This window comes from Hoplias malabaricus, chromosome 1 (genome assembly GCF_029633855.1).
Source record: "Hoplias malabaricus isolate fHopMal1 chromosome 1, fHopMal1.hap1, whole genome shotgun sequence".
NCBI classification, from domain to species: Eukaryota; Metazoa; Chordata; class Actinopteri; order Characiformes; family Erythrinidae; genus Hoplias; species Hoplias malabaricus.
The window spans coordinates 29,667,169-29,687,030 of NC_089800.1; the positions used below are offsets into that span (position 1 = coordinate 29,667,169).

The 19,862-nt window shown below is 42.0% G+C and overlaps 1 protein-coding gene across 3 annotated transcripts; it reads left to right on the plus strand.

The window, feature by feature from the left end:
- Positions 1–955: 955 nt before the first annotated feature.
- palmda (palmdelphin a) lies at positions 956–19,236 on the plus strand. 3 transcript variants are annotated; one of them, XM_066643147.1, is made up of 10 exons: positions 1,038–1,073; positions 1,516–1,590; positions 8,889–8,940; positions 9,560–9,640; positions 10,927–11,045; positions 12,714–12,828; positions 14,541–14,565; positions 14,650–14,766; positions 15,346–16,185; positions 19,000–19,236. In XM_066643147.1, the coding sequence occupies exons 3-10, from the start codon at positions 8,896–8,898 to the stop codon at positions 19,038–19,040; spliced, it is 1,383 nt and encodes a 460-aa protein (XP_066499244.1). In that variant the 5' UTR covers positions 1,038–1,073; positions 1,516–1,590; positions 8,889–8,895; the 3' UTR covers positions 19,041–19,236. The 3 variants fall into 3 exon arrangements, with proteins under 3 accessions (XP_066499238.1, XP_066499244.1, XP_066499228.1); XM_066643131.1 differs by lacking the exon at positions 19,000–19,236 and having other exon boundaries at positions 15,346–16,796; XM_066643141.1 differs by lacking the exons at positions 1,516–1,590; positions 19,000–19,236 and having other exon boundaries at positions 956–1,073; positions 15,346–16,796.
- Positions 19,237–19,862: the final 626 nt, after the last annotated feature.

Below are 19,862 nucleotides of genomic sequence, written 5' to 3' on the forward strand. Positions count from 1 at the left end.
TTTCCACCAGGTGCTCCAGCTTCCTCCCACAGTCCAAAAACACACGTTGGTAGGTGGATTGGTGGCTCAGCAGTGTCCATAGGTGTGAGTGTGTGAGTGAATGTGCAATTATGTGTCGCCTTGTGAAGGACTGGTACTCTCTCCACGGTGTGTTTCCACCTTGCATTCCGTGATTCCGTGTAGGCTCCGGACCCACCGCAACCCTGAACTGGATAAGCGGTTAGAGACAATGAATGACTGAATGAATAATTGTAACTGGCTAACAGAGCTAGCTGTGTTTCTGTTTTTGTTTTTGTTTTTTTTTTGCTGAAGAGACTAGAGCCTCTGTCAAGTTTTACACATAGGGCTACTTTGTTCTCAGACAGTTGCCGCTTAGAAAAGCTAATTAGTGTATAATAAATTCTCCTGAATTACTGATCATTTTACTCAAATAATTTAATAAATTATAGGCCATGGCCTAAAGTTATAGAGGTGGGCTTGGGACTGAAGTGATGCCCTCAGTGCGCAGGAAATTTGGGGATCTGGAGGGAAGGAACAGTTATTGGGCACTGGGGGAGAAAACAAATCCAAGAATTTTGAAATATATATTATAGAAATATATATACATTCCAAGAATAAAGTCAGAATTTCAGTCCAATTAGTTATTTGAAATGTGGAATAATTGGCTTAACTCTCTTTGTGCACTGCATGTATCTCTCCGCGAATGTGATTCACAATTAGTTTTAAGACCAGGACCATATCAATATCAGGCGTTCACTATAATCCTGAGCTTTTCAGAGACCGCAGACTCTTTCGACATCTGCTTCCATTCATTAACACTGTCATCAGCATTTACTAAGCCGGTAAACAAAGCTCCTAGAAGCAAACTGTTAAGAGAGAGAGCGGAGAAATATTTAGGACTGGGCGTGGCCGGTGAGATGGAAAGGCGTCCTCTCCTCTGGTTGGTCCCTGAGATTGTCAATCATAATGATTCTCCCCGCCCACTGCGCAGGGGCACCACGCTAGAGCTGCGGGCTGATTTTACAGCGTTGGGAGCGTCAAAGTTTCTTCAGTTCCTCGAGTTTTCACCTAAGGTAAGCGTCTTTATAAAACTTTAATTACAGTGACACATAGAATAGTCGCTAAACAGAAGTTTTTAGAGTTATCCCTCAGACGTAGCAGTTTATTGAATTAATTAGTTGAAGCTGAATTTTTCACGTTATAATTTATATTCACGTGAGCTATCAATTTATAGCTGGCCACAGCAGATATGTGGCCAAAAGTGTGTAGACATCTCTTATAATGAGTAAAAAATATATATATATATATATATTTATGCGCGCTCTGGAACAACTGCATGAGTGAGGTCTAGAGGGGTATTAAAAGCCCCAACCTTGAATTGTTGAGCTGGGTCCCCTGAAGCTCCATTCAATAGTTTTAGTCGTGTTTATCCATCGCCTTACTAATGTCTTTGTGGCTGAATGCCATCAAATCCTCACAGCAATGTACCGACATCTACTTTGAAACATTTTGCAGGAGATTAGAAGCTGATACCACAGCAAAGAAGGACAAAAACACTATCAGTACTCTTCATTTCAGAAGCACCCTTGGGTATGTAGAGAGTTTCTTCAAAGTTTTGGCCATGTAGAGCAGGTTGTGTTCATGGAAATGAGATCCCCATTGTTTCAACTTAAAAGTTAATGTTGCACAAGTCTCTCCATTTAGGATCCAGGAGAGTAAATGACGTGTAAATGTGTGAGTGCACATTCACACCCAGCGCAGCTCCTCTGTTCAGGTGTGGAGTCTGATATCAGCCCTTAGTTAATGGATTATTATGGGGGAGTTTACCTCCTTCGTTGTAGTAGCAGCTTCTAGGCCGCTGGGAAATGTTTCCCACGTATATGCAAAATACGATGTTTGAAATCAAGGCTTAAATATTTTTTCCTTGTTAATGGAATTTCAAATAATAAATCCATATTATAAACATAGAGAAACCTCACCTCCTGTCACTGTGAGGAGTGTGGTGTGTCCACAGCTGTGAGTGTATGAGTGCCTGGGTGAGTGTGTGACGTTGTCCACAGGTGTGTGTGTATGTGTGAGTGGCTGTGTGTGTGATGCCCTATAATGGACTGGTGCTGTGTCCAGGGTGTGTTCCTGACTTGCGTACCAGTGTAACCCAGTGATTCTGTGCAGACTATGGACCCACTACTACCCTGCACAGGATGAAGAGTTTACAGAAAATGAGCGAATGAATGAAATTCATAGACAAAAACACTTCTAGGAATGAATTTGTACTATGTAATTACTTGAGTAAGAACTGAAGTTGTTTCACATGCATTTACAAAAGCTATAAAACTGCAATACTTTTGTAACAGTGGATACAACACCAGTTTTTAAAGCACAGTTATTAGAAACACTTCATAAAAAGGGGGGGTTGCTTAGTATGGGTGGGCGATATGGCCCCAAAATAATATCATGATATTTCAGAGTATTTTGGCGATAATGATATTCTTGGCAATATGAAAAAAAACACTTGCTTATTTTGTAAACTGTAACTTACCAAGATTCTGGTTTTGTATAAAACAATACTGTAGCATATATAGCTAACACAACACACAAGTGCAGACAATTTTGTGTGCATATAAACAGCAAAAGTAAACATTTATACGAAAAGTAAACTTAAAACTTCACTGTAAATAACAAAACAAATAGTTATTATATTATATAGTAGAATAGTTATTGTGCTGAGTCATTACATAAACAAGTCAGAATATCACAATTATCACGATATAGATTTTTTACATGGTTAAAAATAATTATGATGATATTATCGTGAACGATATGATATGGCACAGCCCTACTGCTTAGTCCAGTCAGTGTCAGTCATGAATGATACTGTTCAGAGTGAATTTAAAACAGTGTATTCTCCCTCTTTACTACAAGTGAACACAATTCTGGGGTCTTATGGTGCTTTTCCACTGAATGGGATCGGCTGGACTCGACTCGCTTTTAGCTGGTCGCTACTACAGTCCCACAGCTCCCCCTGTGAAATCTGAACAGCAGTGGCTCGTTGTGTATTCATGTGTTGTTGTTTTTTAGACTGGGCTGGAGCTCTGCATTTCATGATGATTGACAGTTCTCTTCGGCCAATCAGCGCCCTGCAGGATTTGCACGTCACATTCAGTACTTACTCGGCTCGGTTGGAACTGTACGCAAGCAGTAACTAAAAAATTACCTGGTTTCAGGGGCCAGGACCAGATTTGCCCAGTGGGAAAGCAAAAGAGCGAATCCGAGTGAAGTCATGTAGGTTCCTTGCAGTGGATAAGCGCTATGGAGGAAACGCTGTTGACGTGCCTTAGTCAAACAGCATTCTCCACCTGTCTAAACAGCCCTGTTCAGAGTGGCTCGTTTTAGCGCATGTTCCTTTAAATGATGAACCGCTCGCTGTTCACCCTGACCTGGGTCAGCAATGAGGACAGAGGAGAAGCTGCTCTGTTTTTTAGCTAGTTTTGCTCTGTTCTCGTTCTTCTCCGTTCTCGTTTTCTCAATTTTTGCTCAGTGCTGTTAATTCTCAGTGCTCGTTGTTTCTTTTTTGCTGTGTTTGACCTTGTCTTTACGCTCTCACATAAACATGGATCCAGTGCTGTGATTGGAGAGGCGTAGATGAGGGGGCGGGTCAATTCTACAGTTTCTGCCCACAGAAAACTCACTGGTGTGTGTTGGTGGGCTACAGATCCTATGTGCCCTTTAAATAAGACTGCTTCCACAGCTTTGTTTCCATATGTAGACCGCATGGACAGGAGAGGGAATCTTGAACAATGCCATGATACCACACTAAACTCTTTTACTGCAGCAAACGTTGTTTGCCCTGATCTGGCAGTTAAATGACAGTGTTTATCAGAATGGCCACGTGTTGCTGGGCGTTACATTGCTCTGGGAGCAGATGCTGCAGGAGATTTGCTCCACAAGGCACTGCTGATCAGATTAAAGCAGATTAGAGGACACGTCTTCTCAGATACTACTCAGCACTTAAGCCAAAAGAGAGACACAGTTTATACCATAGCCATGATATCAGGTACAGCAATGATAAGTCACACACATACTGGTTACAGGCCGATATCTGCTTGGCCATTGAAAGACTAGTTTATCTAAGCAGTCTGAAGCCTCTCGTATGACCACTCCTCGTGAGGTCAATCATTTACACCCCTAAAATATGTCACCGGAAAATGTCACAAAAAATTGTGTGTGTCCCGTCTGACCCTTGCATCCGTAACCTCTGACTTGGGATGATGTCACCTGTTCCTTATTCGCAAGGTTGAGGTAGAAGGGGTCACTGGGGGGGGCTCATTATCTTTAGACACTGCTCATGCCTTCAGGAATGCAGGGAAGAGCAGAGATAGCCACTCTCGCCTCTCAGTACCCGTGACCTCTGGACACCAGCTTCAGGTTCCCCTCATCACCCTCGCTGTGACTCCACAAGTTTGCCCAGAGTCTTGGTTCCTCTCTGTACTTCTGCTTCATGCTCTTACAGAGGTTCACGTCGTGGGTCTTGGTTCCTCTCCTTCTCTTCACATGAGAATAGTACTTAATAGCCAGAACAGCTATGATTTGGCTTGGGAGAAGTTATTGTTCTCCTCCAAGCGTGTTGAAGCATCCAGTGGTGTTCTATTACATCAGTGGATGATTACATATGTCTCAGAGGAAATAGATGCTTGCCTTTATCTTCCCTTCATAATGGCGTGGAGGGGGTGGATGGGGGAGTCCTAGCTAATGAGTGGCCTTTAGTGAAAACTAATGATTGAGACTTAAAATGAGGTAAAAAAATACATTAAAATATACATTAATTATATGTGTGTTTCTGAAATTGTAGTTAAAAAATGTATCAAAATAATGGAGAAACCAACCATGTAAGACCCCTAAGAGCTGACCTTTAGACGCAGCCTAAATGAAGGTGGGAGCAGCTGTAGCTGCAGTGTAATGCTTTTCAGTAAACTGTGTGTGTGTTATATATGTGAAGCAGATGTAGCAGGGTTGAGTCAGCAGACGACTGGAGACAGGACGGCTGGAGTCTGACTCTCTTTTCATGGAGAGTAAGAGGAGACCGGGGGGTCCCTGAAACACTAGGATCCTGCGTTTCACTGAGACACTTCTGAATAAAGGCTTAAGCTTGACTTTAAAGTGGATCTAATCACTTGTTCAGTGCATGTACATGTTAATATTTGAATCTGGAAACCACCCAGTTTGTTTTCCGTGGCCTGTGTAAGTCTGAAAACTCAAGTTTTGTCTGAGGTCAAGTGCAGAGACTTTGGAACTGTTCTGCCCCCTCGTCTGAATCTGTCCAATTAGCATGGCTAAAAAAACAGAGCTTCTCTGGTTTTGGTGTGTACAGTGAGCGGCTCATTATCATTTAAAGGAAGAGGCCATTCTAAACAGGACTGATTATACAGGGAGAACGCTGCTGTGGGGTTTGACCCTTGTGGTATTTTGGCCAAAGCAGGTCACAGATGTTGCATTAAAACCCAGAACTGTGTTCACTTTTGGAGAAGGGGGAGAATATGTCCCTTTAATCTGTACTTTTGGGATTAACTGAATGTGAATGATGGACTTTATATCATTGAGGTTATATATCATTGTTATTTTCTATTGGTTTATTGATAAAAATGCGTCCTCAGGTTTTGGTGTATAAACATATTGGTTTATTTTTTTTGTTTTTGTTTATTTTATTTTATTTTATTTTTTTCCCCACACCAAAATAATATTTATTAGCATCTAATGGCAGGAATTTCTGTTACATTTATGAAGGAACAAGCTCAAAGTGTTTCCTAAATAAAGGTCTGCGCACACAAACTGTAAACACCCAAATGAAAGCAGCTTGTGTCACTGAACTCCATGATGTTGCTAAAGTAAGAGATAACTACTGTAAAAAAACAAACATAAGCCAGTACACAGCTTATTATTGTGGATATTGTGTTCTTATATACCCTCGGGAACATTCTTGTGTTAAACCCCTAATGTCCACATCTGAAAATGTATATTTAATTAACAATAAAATAACAACATCTAATGGTGCTGGTACACGGTTGTGAAAAATATAACTACACAATATTTCGTCATATATTAATTAATTAATTTATTCTTCCATATGTGGGAGAATATTTAAAACATTTTTATAATACTGTTATTGTTTAAGAATAATTTAGGAAGTCCCTGTGTAGGTAGTGAATAAACTATTTGACTTGTGCTTTTTATTCTAGCAGAGATTAATTGTAGAATTTATCATTGTGATTAGGTGCTATATTGAGTGCAGGAGCACTCTGTGCACAGGGCACCAGTTAGGGCTGGGCAATAGTCTATATTGATTAAATCACATTTTTTGTTTGTTTGTTTGTTTGTTTTTGTATCCTGTTATGTCCCCACTGTGTGTTCATGTACTATCCCTTTTAAAACCATGCAATCAAGCAACCGTTCGACCAAGCAACTCGGGCAGCTAGTACCAAAGAAAATCACAGTGTCTGTGGTGTGGACATGCAGTGTTTTGACTACCAAAGCACAATCACAAACTGAATATAAACAGTGCTCAAAAAAGAAGAGAGGAACAAGCTCCCAGCAATATTAGAAAAAATATCTGATATTTAATACTGAAGCATATTTACAGTACAAGCCTCATAACTGAACTATGAGGGTCAAAAATACAAAAAACAAAATAATCATTCATTAATCGTAATTGTTTTAAAATGTACAATTAATCCTGATATTTGCGTTCATATCACCCAGCACTAATCAACAGAGTGTCATTAATTTTGTAAAATATCTTCTTGAAGTTGCTAGTCTAAGCTCTCCTGTTTATTTATTGAACATAGCGGGGGTAGAACATTAAATGTGGCCTGTTAGAGCCATAGCTCTAAGGATTTCTAAAATACCAGCATCATAACTCTTAGCCGTATTTGTGTGTATTATGTGTGTGTTCTGACCCTGGCTTGTTGAGGGCCAAAACATGAGAGACAGGAAACTTTTGAACAAGGGAAAAAAATATATGGAAATTGTGAGTTGGACTGGAAATGACACATCATCAATGCATTGTCGTTACTGGAGTTCCTGTGAGCAGTTCTATTTTGATTAGCTGTGTGTATATGAAAATCTCCATGCTCAAATGCAGCCCCAGAACATTTGTTTTCACTCTGCTCCCAGGCTGGAGCTGTGTGTCCAGTAAATTAATGTGTCCGCAGTTAAAGTGTAAGCAACTAATTCTGTCTTTATTTTCTCCAGTGGTCTCCTACTGATGATTCTTTTGCCACCTATTTGATCTAAATAATACAGCAAATGAATGAAAACTGTTTATTAAAATGTTCAAAAAAATCATATTTTCCCCTGCATTTTGTCTAGCCCATGTGCTTTTGTTGCGTTTTGTCCTGGTCCACGTTTTCTGTTCTGTTGTGAGTTTTGTGTCCATCCCTTCATTCCTCACCCTCTTGTGGGAATATTTAAAACCCCTGCGTTTGTCTCAGTCTTGTCAGTCCTTTTGTTATGATCATATTGGTGAACTGTGAACATCAACAAAACATTTCTCGTATGTGTTCGCTGTACTAACATTGCCTTATAATCTTAGATCATTCTGAAATACACTCTCTGTGACGTCTGACACATGTCCTGTCCACTCCAGTGCGCTGGTCTGAAAGGCTGAGTGATGAACGGCTGAGAGCTCTTCCCCAAGGCTCTGAAAGCTCTGAGCCCTGGCCTGGTTTTGGAGTGAGAGGCTGCAGTGCGCTGAGGTCACTCGCCCCCCGCACACAGGCAATCAAATCCTGTCAGGACGAATATTTTTGGCCAATCAGCGCGTCCGTCCCACCCGCTGAGCTATTCCTGGCGGAGCAGGGAAGCAAAGGCTGGTGATCTATGATCAGACACTGGAGCAGGTCTGGATCAGTTTCAGCTCATGGCATCTGACCTACATCAGTGTACACTATGTTGTCCAAATGTTTGTGGACACAGAGCTTGTATAACCTCCACAGAAAAGTAGCTAAAGAGGTAGCCCCGCATCTTTGGGCGGTGGAGCTGTGGAACTGCGTTCTCTGGATCCTTTTTTAGCGCTATTATCATTTGGAGTGCTGTTGGTGGTCCAGAACTGATCATTCAACATTAGCACCTGACCTCACTATGGATAATGTGGCTGAATGTCATCAAATTCTCATAGCAATGTTCCAGCAGCTAGTGCGAGGCCTTCCAGGAAGAGTAGAAGCAGCTTACAAACCTGCAGTCCAGTTTTATTTTTGTCTGAAAACAACTGTTATAAATAACATTCATTCATTCATTCATTGTCTGTAACCACTTATCCAGTTCTAGGTCGTGGTGGGTCCAGAGCCTACCCCGAATCACTGTGCACAAGGCAGGAACTCACCCTGGAGGGAGCACCAGTCCTTCACAGGGTGACACATACACATTCACTCACACACTCACCCCTCTGGACACTTTGCAGTTGCCAATCCACCTACCGATGTGTTTTTGGACTGTGGGAGGAAACCAGAGCACCTGGAGGAAACCCATACAGACACAGGGAGAACACATCAAACTCCAAACTCTTAGTTATATAACATGTATTATATTAAGGGCTTGCCTTAGCCCCTCTCATGCCTCAGTCAGTCTTGGGCACCCATGACCTTGTCACCTGTTCTCTGGTTGACCTTCCTTGGTCCACTTCTGCAAGATGCTAATCTCTGCACATCGGGAACACCCCAACAAGACCTGTTTTTGGAGACACTCTAACCAAAACATTATAAACATCCCAATGTGGCCTGTTCACTTGCTGCTGAATATATCACACCCACCTTAACAGAGGCCTCTGTAATCAGTGTTTTTCCCTTCACATCAGTGGTTTTAATCTTGTGGCTGATCTGTGTTTTTATTCTCTCTAGAGTCAGAATGGAAGAGGCAGAGCTGTTAAAAGAAAGACTTCAGGCCATCACGGTAATCGTCTTATAACTGTCTGCAATTATTACTCACTCTGTTAATTTCTGTTTTTATAGAAAATATTGTTGCTCTCATAACAACACCTCAACAACTCTCCATGTTTGATATTTTGTATTTTAGACAGTTTAAACAACACCTGCTGTTTACAATAAAACAACATAGTCAAAATGTTACAAAATGGTTTCTTAAGAGAACACTAGCTAATGTTTTAAAATTGCAGCTTCAAAATCACTGTGATGATCCACTGAGCTGTAAAAGGGAGAATACAGCCTCGGTTGTTGCTACTCCGGGCTCAGCACTGCAGAAACTGCACTATGTATCTCTTGAGGGTTTACACTTTGCCCCTTTACACTTTGCAACTTTAGAGGGAGTCAAGGAGCAAAAATACCAGATCTTACCTTGGGTTCCTTTAACTTGCATCAAAATTTAAGAATGATTTTTCATTGTGCTGCATACAAGCTTTTTTGGAGATTTAATGTATTAGATCCTTCCATTTTTCTTTTGAGTTTTAATGTTTCTTCACTCAGTGAAGCTCACTGTCCATGGCACTTTTTGTATGGATAGCTCATCTTTCAGAATCTGTTGGTCACTGAACTTTTTTGACGTCTGTCCATAGAACAAGAGGAAAATCCAGGAGGACATTGCTTCTAAACAACTGGAGATTGACAGAGAGAAATTAAAACTTCAGCACCTGAAGGTACACTGTATGATTGCCTTGTGTGAACAGTTTAACCCCTTTTCACAGTGGCCTGAGTGCCCACCATTTCTGCAACCTCATCTCCTGCCCTCTGTTAACGGAGTGATGTGTGTTTGATGTGCACTGACCGCAGTGGAACAAAGCTGGACATTTCTAGGTGTTTATTCTGACTGTCTGTGAGGAGTGTTCTCCCTGTGTCTGCGTGAGTTTCCTCCGGGTGCTCCGGTTTCCTCCCACGGTCCAAAAACACACATTGATAGATGCATTGGCGACTCAAAAGTGTCCATAATTGTGAATGTGTGTGTGTGTGTGTGTCACCCTGTGAAGGACTGGCGCCACCTCCAGGGTGTGATCCTGCCTTGCGCCCAATGATTGATGAATCATGAATTAATTAATTTAAAACCATAAGAAAAAGCTATTTCCATCCTGCCACTTGGGGGCTGCAGAAAGGAGCAGTCTTTGGACAAAGGTTAGTTGAAATTTAGAGAGGGTTCTTATGTCTAAGAAGTGGAACCAGAGCAGGAACGGACCCTCCTCCCAGGAGGAATGGTTCAAGCCAGACTCCCAGAAAGGAGAAACTGAGACACCTTTCTACCTTAAGTGGAGCAGCATTTACGGTAGAACTGAAATTTCAAAAGAATGTTGCCATTTTTAAAGTAGAAATATATCATGGAATAAGAGGATATCAAAAATCTGCCTCTGTCTGCCTGTCTTCCTCTCCTTTCTCACACTCTCACTTTACTCTGCCCTCTCTCTCACTGTCCAAAATAAACAAAGAAAAATGAAGAGAGTGGAGAGAAAGAAATAGAAAGAGGGATAAAGGAATTAGCAAGGGAGAAAGTATGGATGAAAAAGGTGGAAGGGGAGGCAGAGGAAAGAGAGAGTGGGAAGGAAAAAAAGGAAAAAACAGGCAGATAAAAAAAGAAAGAAAGTGAGAGAGGAAGGAGACAGAAAAAGGAGGAAGAGGAAAGGGGAAAAAAGAGAATGAAAGAATAGGAGAAGAGAGAAATCAGAGAGAGAGAAGGCTGAAGAAAACAGAATAAGAGAGAAAAGAGAGGAGCAAGGAAGAAGAGAGAGAAGAGGGTGAGCACTGGGGCTTGCACCACCTTGTTTAATTTATGCATTAATGCCTTTTATGTTTTGCATGTCATGTCCTCCTGTTCAGTTTTCATTTTCCGGTCTCGTCCCAAAGTGCTCTCATGTTGGTGCATTAATTATTCGCTGTGTTCATGTGGTGCCATCTCTAAATGTAGTTCGTTAACAACATGTGCACTTTTTTCCAACAGAAGAAATCTATGAGGGATCTGTGGCTGATGGATGGAGCTGGTGCTGGAAATGTTCAGGAGACTCAGAAAGTTCAGGAGGACGTGCGACAGACCAAACTACTGCAGAGCAACATTCACCGGTGAAGCAGCTGCACATGAGCCTTAATCTTGAGTCATACTCAATGTTAAGCCTGAGCTAATAGGGGTATCAAAGTCCCTTGGTATTGGGTGGAATACGAGTGGTGTTGTTTTCTGGAGTGATATAGCTCTATCCAGTGCCTTTGGGATGAGTTGGAATGGGGTTTAGTGAACAACAATCAATCATCAATCATCCAACATCAGCACCTGACTGCACTGGTGCTTTTGAGGATGAAAGCTCTCAGATCCTCACAGTAATGTCCCAATATGTAGTGTTAAGCCTTCTCAGGGACATGGAGGTGGTTAAAATCCCCTGATATCTGCAGGTGTCCACACACTTTTGCCCCATAGTGGGACTGGATTGACTAATTATAGTCTATTTGTTCAGTCACAGCCACTGTGTGGTCAGATTCTAGTATTAGTCCACAGGGCATCTGTTGCTGATGAGGACGTTTGGATGACTCCAGTGTTTAGCAGCTATTTGCCCCTCAGCTCTTCCAGCCAATCAGAATCAAGTATGAGGCAACATGTGTGCAATTGGCAGTTGGGAAAAAAAGCCCCATGTGTGGAAAGCTGAAGCTGTTGCACTCCCGGTCAGCAATGTGAGGCCCTGGCGGACACCAGCGCCCAGCTCATTCCTGGTGAATTTGTGAAATGACTGAGAGACAGATGATTAGATGCCACACTGGGCATGTCTCACTCCTCTGAGAGTGACCTCATACAGACTCAGCAGATATTTTCTCCTCTCGCCATTGCCCAGCCTGTTGTGTCTGGTCATTTGGGACGGGGTCAGTTCCAGCTCGTCCCACTTTGCTGGTAAATGCCAGGATGCCGGGGTTGTGTGTTAAAGGAACGGTAACAAGGGTGAGTCATTGGCACCCAGCACTGACACTGCACCAGTGTGTGAGGCAACGTGGGTGTGTGTGGTCTACTTTATAGCAGCCAAGAAAAGATAAGGTCTACGCCAGAACCAAAATGAACACCCTAATCACTGCACCATTTGTTAGTGTGGATCAGACACAGCAGTGTGGCTGGAGTTTTTAAACCCTTTGTTCACTCACTGTTAGACACTCCTACCTCGTTTTTCCACCTTGTAGATGTCAGAGACAGTAGCTCATCTGTCGATGCACATTATGTGTTGGTCCTCGTCTAGTCCGTTGTCAGTGGACACAGGACACTGTCGGCTGGGTGTTTTTGGTCGTTGGACTATTCTCAGTCCAGCAGTGACACTGAAATGTTTAAAAACTCCAGCAGCACTGCTTTGTCTGATCCACTCGTACCAGCACAACACACTAAAACACCACCATCACATCACTGCAGCGCTGCGAATGATCCACCTCCCAAATCAGACCTGCGATGGTCTGGTGCGATGGTGCGAGGGTCCTGAGCGTTGAGGAACAGGGTGAAATGGGGATGAGAAAGTATACAGAGAAATAAATGGACTAAGTCCAAAGTGCTCCTGTGTGGTCAGTGGAGCTGATGGAATGGAAAGTGAGTGTAGAAACAAGGAGGTCATTTAAATCTGTGTGTGCCAAGACAGGGCTGTGGGTGTAATGGGATACACATAGTAACTGCCCAAGCTGGATTTATTAAACTATTCCAATAACCAAAAGAGTGAATGGTTTATTCACAGGGAAGTTTACTGACTGATATTCCCCTGTGTCCTGAAGGATAGAGAAGGAAATAGAGACTCTCGAGAGGGAGGAGCTCAACATCTCCACAAACGAGGGTCTGATCTTGAGGAGGCTGAAGGCCATTGAAAAATCCCCAGAAGACATCATTAAGGTGACGTGAGGGAGGATTCTGTAGATGGACTGAAGCGTTTATTTTATGTCCGCTTTATTGGAAACCAATGCCTCATAAACATAGATTGGAATTGTTATTGCACAACGAAACTCTGCCTTCACATCTGCACTAGGACATCTCAGCCATGGATATTGAAGGAGGAGACAGCACTGATCCTACACTCCCTCTTCCTCTGATTTTCTTGAGGTCGAGGGGGTTTAGGGATTCAAACCAGCAACCCTACTTCTCTGATGTTCAGGCCACGGTTGCCTCCAAATAAAATGAAGTTTTGGTAACTGCGATTCAACCCTATGCCTCTAAGAGGTGCACTATACAAGCTAAAGGTGCAATATTCAGGTTTACAGTTTGCAATTGGGTGATAAAAACCGTATATCTTCAGTATGAAAATATTTTAGGAAATGGACAACTCCATCTTTAAAATGTAATGGAACTTTAATTATTTAAATTAATTGTATAAATTGGTGGTATGGTGGCGCAGCAGGTAGTGTCGCAGTCACACAGCTCCAGGGACCTGGAGGGTGTGGGTTCAAGTCCCACTCCAGGTGACTTTCTGTGAGGAGTTTGGTGTGTTCTCCCCGTGTCCGCCCGGTGCTTCTACCCACGGTAGTACCCTCATTGTTAGGTTGATTGGCGACTAAAACAGTGTCCATAGGTGTGTGTGTCGCCCTGTGAAGTACTGGCGCCCCCTCCAGGGTGTGTTCCCACCTTGCGCCCAGTGCTTCAGAGAAGGCTCCGGACCCACCGTGACCCTAAACTAGATAAGCGGTTACAGATGATGAATGAGTGAATTATATAAATAAATTCTTACAACTTTCATTGGAATTTTAAAGGAATACTAGGTAAGATGTGATATTTGTTTGCTCCTGGGCTCCCAATACAGTTCACTTTTACAGTACTGTCTTGAAATCAAGGGGGAGGTGGTTTCCTACCCTACTTCAAAAGTAAAATAGTGCAGTTTCTGCAGTGCTGAGCCCAGAGTAGCAAAAGCAGAAGATCTTTTCCCTGTTATGTTAAGGTAAAAATACTACCTAGTGTTCCTTTAATCCCAAACCATTTTGGACCATTTGCATTAGTGCATTCGTCATTAAATATTGTAAAATGTGAAGAAGGTAGGTGTAAAAAAAGGTGTAAAGGGCAGGTGACACGTAAAATCACTCAAACTAAGGAAAAACAAGATTCTACCCTATTCATCAGTGGTCAGTTTTCAACCACAGGATCACTAATGTCCAGTATTTGTGTGGTTGGTCAATTGGTCATTTGGAGGCTGTGTTCAATTTATTCGAAACAGTTTAGTCCAATTCCATCTACATTTAAGAGAATTAGGGGCAACAGTAGAGAAGGAAAAGTGATGCCTCAACATCCACGGCTGAGGTGACCTTGAGCAAAGAACGTAACCCCATTCTGCTCCTCAGGTGGTGGTATGGCTGCCCACCTCTCAGTGCATGTGAAAGCACATTTTCACTGTATAATTACCGTAAAAGCAGATTCACATTAATTTATCTTTAGAAGAGTAGGATTAGCAGTGAGTATCGCTCACGTTTTTCACATGAACAATAGTAGATTGTGTTGACAGATGGAGTTAAGTGGGTGTCTTTAGCAGTAGCTGTGTGTGGCAGAGATAATAAAGCAAGCCATATTCCTCTGAGCTGGTTCCCACCTGTTCTTCTAACACTACACTATATCCCTTACAGGCAGCGAATGAAAACTTCAGATCAGGTAAACATCTCTGCAGCCATTTTACAGTCAGCCACTGGTCACAGATTACAGTGTAACAGTTTACCCTCATCATTTACCCCATAGAGCCCATCCACGTTTATTCAGGAGTTCAAGACACAACTAAACCATTCACCCCTTTAAACCAGAGGAGAAAACCAATCCCAAATGACCAAGACCCCAACACTGACCAACACAAACATGGTAAGAATGGACGGCTTTACAATTATTATGTAATTTGATTTATTAAATATATATGGTTTGTATATGTATGTTGTACCTATGTTTAATCCATGCATTTTTATATACATAATTATGAGATATCCAACAAATGTTTTAAATAATTGCGAAATTGCGATCACAAGTTTTACTAGTTCCAATTCCAATCCACAGGAATGTGTTAACTGCATTAAAGGAACACTTTATTTTTCCATTCATTTTTACAACACTACAGAAATCAATTTGCAGGGGGAGGGAGTTGGTTTTTTACCCTCCTTCACAAGTTACATAGTGCAGTTTCTACAGTGCTAAGCCTAGATTGGCAATGACTGAGCCTCTATTCTCCCTACTACAGTTCAGTGAAGGATCACAGTTATTTTGAAGTTGAAATTTTAAGGTAAATATTACATAGTGTTCCTTTAAAAAACAATTGTGCTATATTCATATAGATACACTCAAAGGACCTTTCTGATGGTTCTTAGCTGACATCCTCCAAAATCTTTATGTTTACAATTTTGAGTCTCTTTTTTCCTCAGTTCTTCTCTTTTTCTCTCTCATACTCAGCCTTGCTTGCCATGGAGATCAACGTGCAGAAAGACCTGCGCACTGGAGAGAGCCGGGTCATCTCCACCTCAACTGTCTCCACCCAGGAGCTGCAGAGCAGAGGCATTAAAGTGTACGACGACGGCCGCAAGTCTGTGTACGCTCTTCGCTCGGACGCCGCCCAGCCTGGAGCTAACGGAGTGGATGAACTCAGTCCTAAAGAAGTGGAGGAACTCCTGCGGCAAGCTACGGAGAGGAAGAAACGACCTCAGGAGCAAGAGGATTCACCGTTCTGCTGTTCACCGTCACCGAGCAGGTCTCACAGAGACCAGGGCACCAATGGTTTCCTTACAGAGCCTTATATTGAAGATATGAGCTTGTGGCCAGAGCTGGTGTACTGCCACAGTGGTGTAGATTACTCAGGACCGGAGGCTGACCCACCTGCCCATATGTTCCACCACTTCAATGAGGGACAGGTGGAGTATTATGCTAGCAATGGCAATCACAGCCATAATCTGTATCAAAACACTATCGGGCCATTTAACAGTCCTCAGGACAGAAGAACCCTTCATGTTGATCCAGATTTAAACCAGAGGCCACCTTCAGCCTACAGCAGTGAGCCCAGAGCTAGTGTCCTAAACGCCCTTCCTTCAGACGAACCAGTCACCATGATCTTCATGGGTTATCAGACCGCAGACGAAGGCGTTAACGGCTACGAAGACTCGGTTCGGGCCGAACTTGTTGTTATAGGTGACACTGAAGAAGAGAGTAGTGCAAAATTGCAGCAAAGAAGACTGCAACAAAACAACAATGCCAGTAACACTATGCAGAGCCAGCTCCAGGCCACAGGGGGCGCCACAGGTAGCAAAAAGACCAATGACATTAAAAGCAAGTGCAAGTGCTGCTGCATGCTAATGTAGCTTGGAACTAACATATGCTGTTCTCTTTAATCTGTCACACTAACTATCAGCTCTTGGCTGCAGCTTTTCACCATGATGGCTTTGCTCTGCTTTATTCACTTTTTTTGTGTCTTAACAAACTCTTTTACACACACAAACACACACACACCATTATTTCAGCTCCTAGTCCTCCTTCCAGCGCAACGAATATACAGATGCTTAAAAGTCATTTTTCATTGTCATAAATTTAGTGGGGCGGCACAGGTAGTGTCGCAGTCACACAGGAGGAGTTTGGTGTGTTCTCTCTGTGTCTGCGTGGGTTTCCTCCGGGTGCTTTGGTTTCCTCTCACAGTCCAAAAACATACCTTGGTAGGTGGACTGGTGACTCAAAAGTGTCCGTAGGTGTGAGTGTGTGAGTGAATGTGCGAGTGTGTGTGTTGCCCTGTGAAGGACTGGCGCCCCCTCCAGGGTGTATTCCTGGTGGGGATATTCCAGGTGTATTCAGGGTGTATTAGTAAAATTGTTTTAGGGCCACTTCTAAAAAAGTTAATACAAAATTTCAAGATTAATCTATCTGACTATCTGATATAGTCTAAAACTTTCGCCCACACTCTTTACTGAAGTTTAATCTCACACACACACATACACACACACACACACACACACACACACACACACACACACACAAAACCAAATGCTAGGCAGCCACCTCAGTACCCAGGAAGCAGTTGTGTGTCTTTATTAGGATTCTTTGCTCTAAAATAAAGGGTCTTAATAGGGAGTAACAGTCTCTCCTCTTTGTATTGGATGTTGGAATGTTGCTGTGAGGATTTAATTGCATACAGCCTTAGATTCGTTTTGGATCACAAACGCAACTCCAACTCATCCCAGTGGTAATGAATGGGGCTCCATCACATTTCACAGTTCGGGGACTTTTACCACTAGATCCCATGCTTGGCTACCTCTGATCAGCACATAATGCTGTAATAGACATCATGTTTGTGCTCTGACTCCCCCTTGTGGTGCAAATGTGAAGTACTGTGGTTTCCTGAATGCAAAATAACTATTACAGACATGTCTGGATTTATACAGAAGCTTGAATGAATGAATGGATGAATGAATGAATATTAAATAACACTAACGAGGTTGAAACAGTGAAGATGGGCAGCTGTAGCACTGTGGGTAATGTCACTGTGATAGGGTGACTGTGTGAAACCCTCCATACGTGTGAGTGTGTGATGCCTTGTGACCCATGGCAACCTGATCAGGATGAAGTAGTTGCAGAATATGAATGAATGAATAAATGATGAGTATTAAAATGTAATGTAACAGAATGTAACACACACTGCTGACTACTAACTTTTTCCTATAGACACACTAGTTGATAATCAGATAACTTGACCTTTTGAGGTCGCCAGTGTAATTTACTTTCTTAAGTTCTTTGTCTCCATGTTTCCTGCCAAACATGTGTGTGTTTTCATAGCTGTTACTAGGCTTGTGTTTTGCTTTGTGTACTGTATTTTCATACTGACTTTCATTAAATGCAATGCTTGTGTGTGTGTGTGTGTGTGTGTGTGAGTATTTGTCTGTGTGTGTATGCACAAATTAGGGTTGCGGTGTGTTTTTAATAAACTTGCCTGACTGAGTATACATACGTATATTTTTGGAGATTTTTAAACCTCTGTATAAAAAACACCCAAAAAAGTATATCGATGTGATAATTATAAGTTGATCAGATGCATTATTATATTAGTGGATCTCTGTCTCTCTCTTGCTCACACACACACGCACACACACACACCATATTTCCATGCTTTCAAGGGACATGACATACATTCATTTTGTTGAGACTTGCACTGACCTTAACCCTAACTACTCCTACACTAACCCTAACCCCTTTACACTAACCCCTAATTCTAGTCCATACACCATAAAATGTAATGATTTGTGGAACAGGGACATGTTTTTTTGTGTTGACAATAACAACACAGATTTTAGTCCCCACAATGTAATGAATATCTGGACTACACACACACACACTTCCTTAAGAAGGTTTTAAGGGGCACTGTGATGATTTTAATTCCCTTACATAAGCAGTTTTTGGAGATTACAGACACAGAAGTAGCTGGTTTCCAAGAACAGTCTTTTGCCTGTTCACGAACTTATCACTGTTTCTTTAGCAGCAGTCTGACAGAACAGAGATAACCCTGACGCCCAGCAGCAGGTCAGATCATCATACTTCAGATGCCTAACCACCCAGGTTTAATGGGCCTTTACCGGTCCGGAAATGTCCGGTATATCATATTTCAGCAGGATTCTACCCAACAAACCTGCACAGTGTTAGTGTTCTCCTCCAAGTGCATTGAACTCCAAGGATGTGGCAGTAGCAGAAGTCTGAAAAGAAGTGTAGCAGATTGTGGTTGTCATGTGATTGTGGTTTGTTCTCCCTACTTCAACAGGTGTTTGTAACTCTAAAATAATAATAGTAATAATAATAATAATTAATGGTATTTAGAGAGTGCTGTTCAAAGACCTGTAGACGTTGTTTCCAAAGAAATGAACATGTAAAAGACAAAGTAGAGTAGTAATAACTCTGGTGACTCAGGGCCCGTTACCAGTTTCCAGAAGACCCCCAGTATGACACTAGACTGGTGTGATGAATGTTATTATTATAGAGCTCATTTAATCAGTGTGGCCTTGCTTTATAACCCTACAGAGGGTGGAGTGCAAACGATTACCTCTCTCTCTTTCTCTCTCCCTCTCCCTGTCCTCACAGCTACACAGATGGTGATGGGAAACTATGGCCAGAGAGTTTAGACCTCAGTGGAATCTCAATGGAGTCCTGAGAAGATTACTGATCACTACAGGTTCAAAAGGAAGCAACAGTACCAGCTTCATGGGCATTTCCAATGGAGGAAATGGCACAGGAGACTTTAATTTTTAATGCTGATGATGTACTAGCACAGTGCAAAAGTCAGAAAACACCCTCCATTTGCTTGATTTTCAGTCAAAAAAAAAAAAAAGTGGCAAAAGCTAAGTGTCCCCAAACTATTGACTGGGAGGATTGATTAAGAAAACAAGGAAACAACACGGAAAACAAATCAGATTAAAATTATTTCAAGTTAATATTTGGAGGAATAATTATTCAGACTGGAAAATACAGAGTGCTGGACTTTTAAAGCAGCAGTCACCATTTCCCCCCCAGTTATTCTTTTCCATGTTACGAAATAGTCATTATACTGACACTTAGTGGCTTGGGTGAATCTGTGGTTCTCCAGGAAACCTTTTTAAAATGGCCACCTCCATGTGGAGGACCCACTATGTGAAGCATAAACTGGTTCATTCAGAGACTTCAACGCAATTTGATTCTCAAATTAATTGGAATGTTTAGAAATTAATGAAAATAGAGGAATAATTGAATCACTGTATATAAACATTGTTTGCTGTTCTCTGCTGATAAACAAAATGACTGATTGCACCTTTAAAAGAGATTCCTTTAATTATTCTGGGCAGATATTTATAGTTTCTCTACCTTGTTTTCCTCCTGTCGAGTGCCTTGCTCCTGACGTTTGTCTTTGATGGAATTGTACAAGGCATATTTGATACACACTAACGAACCGTCCCAGACGGAAAGTTGAC

Excerpts from the sequence above, each read along its gene's own strand:
- palmda (XM_066643141.1), top strand. The coding sequence starts at position 8,896 with ATGGAAGAGGCAGAGCTGTTAAAAGAAAGACTTCAGGCCATCACG. Across the intron at positions 12,829-14,540 it reads CCCCAGAAGACATCATTAAG|GCAGCGAATGAAAACTTCAG; the intron begins GTGACGTGAGGG and ends TATCCCTTACAG. Across the intron at positions 14,767-15,345 it reads CACTGACCAACACAAACATG|CCTTGCTTGCCATGGAGATC; the intron begins GTAAGAATGGAC and ends TCTCATACTCAG.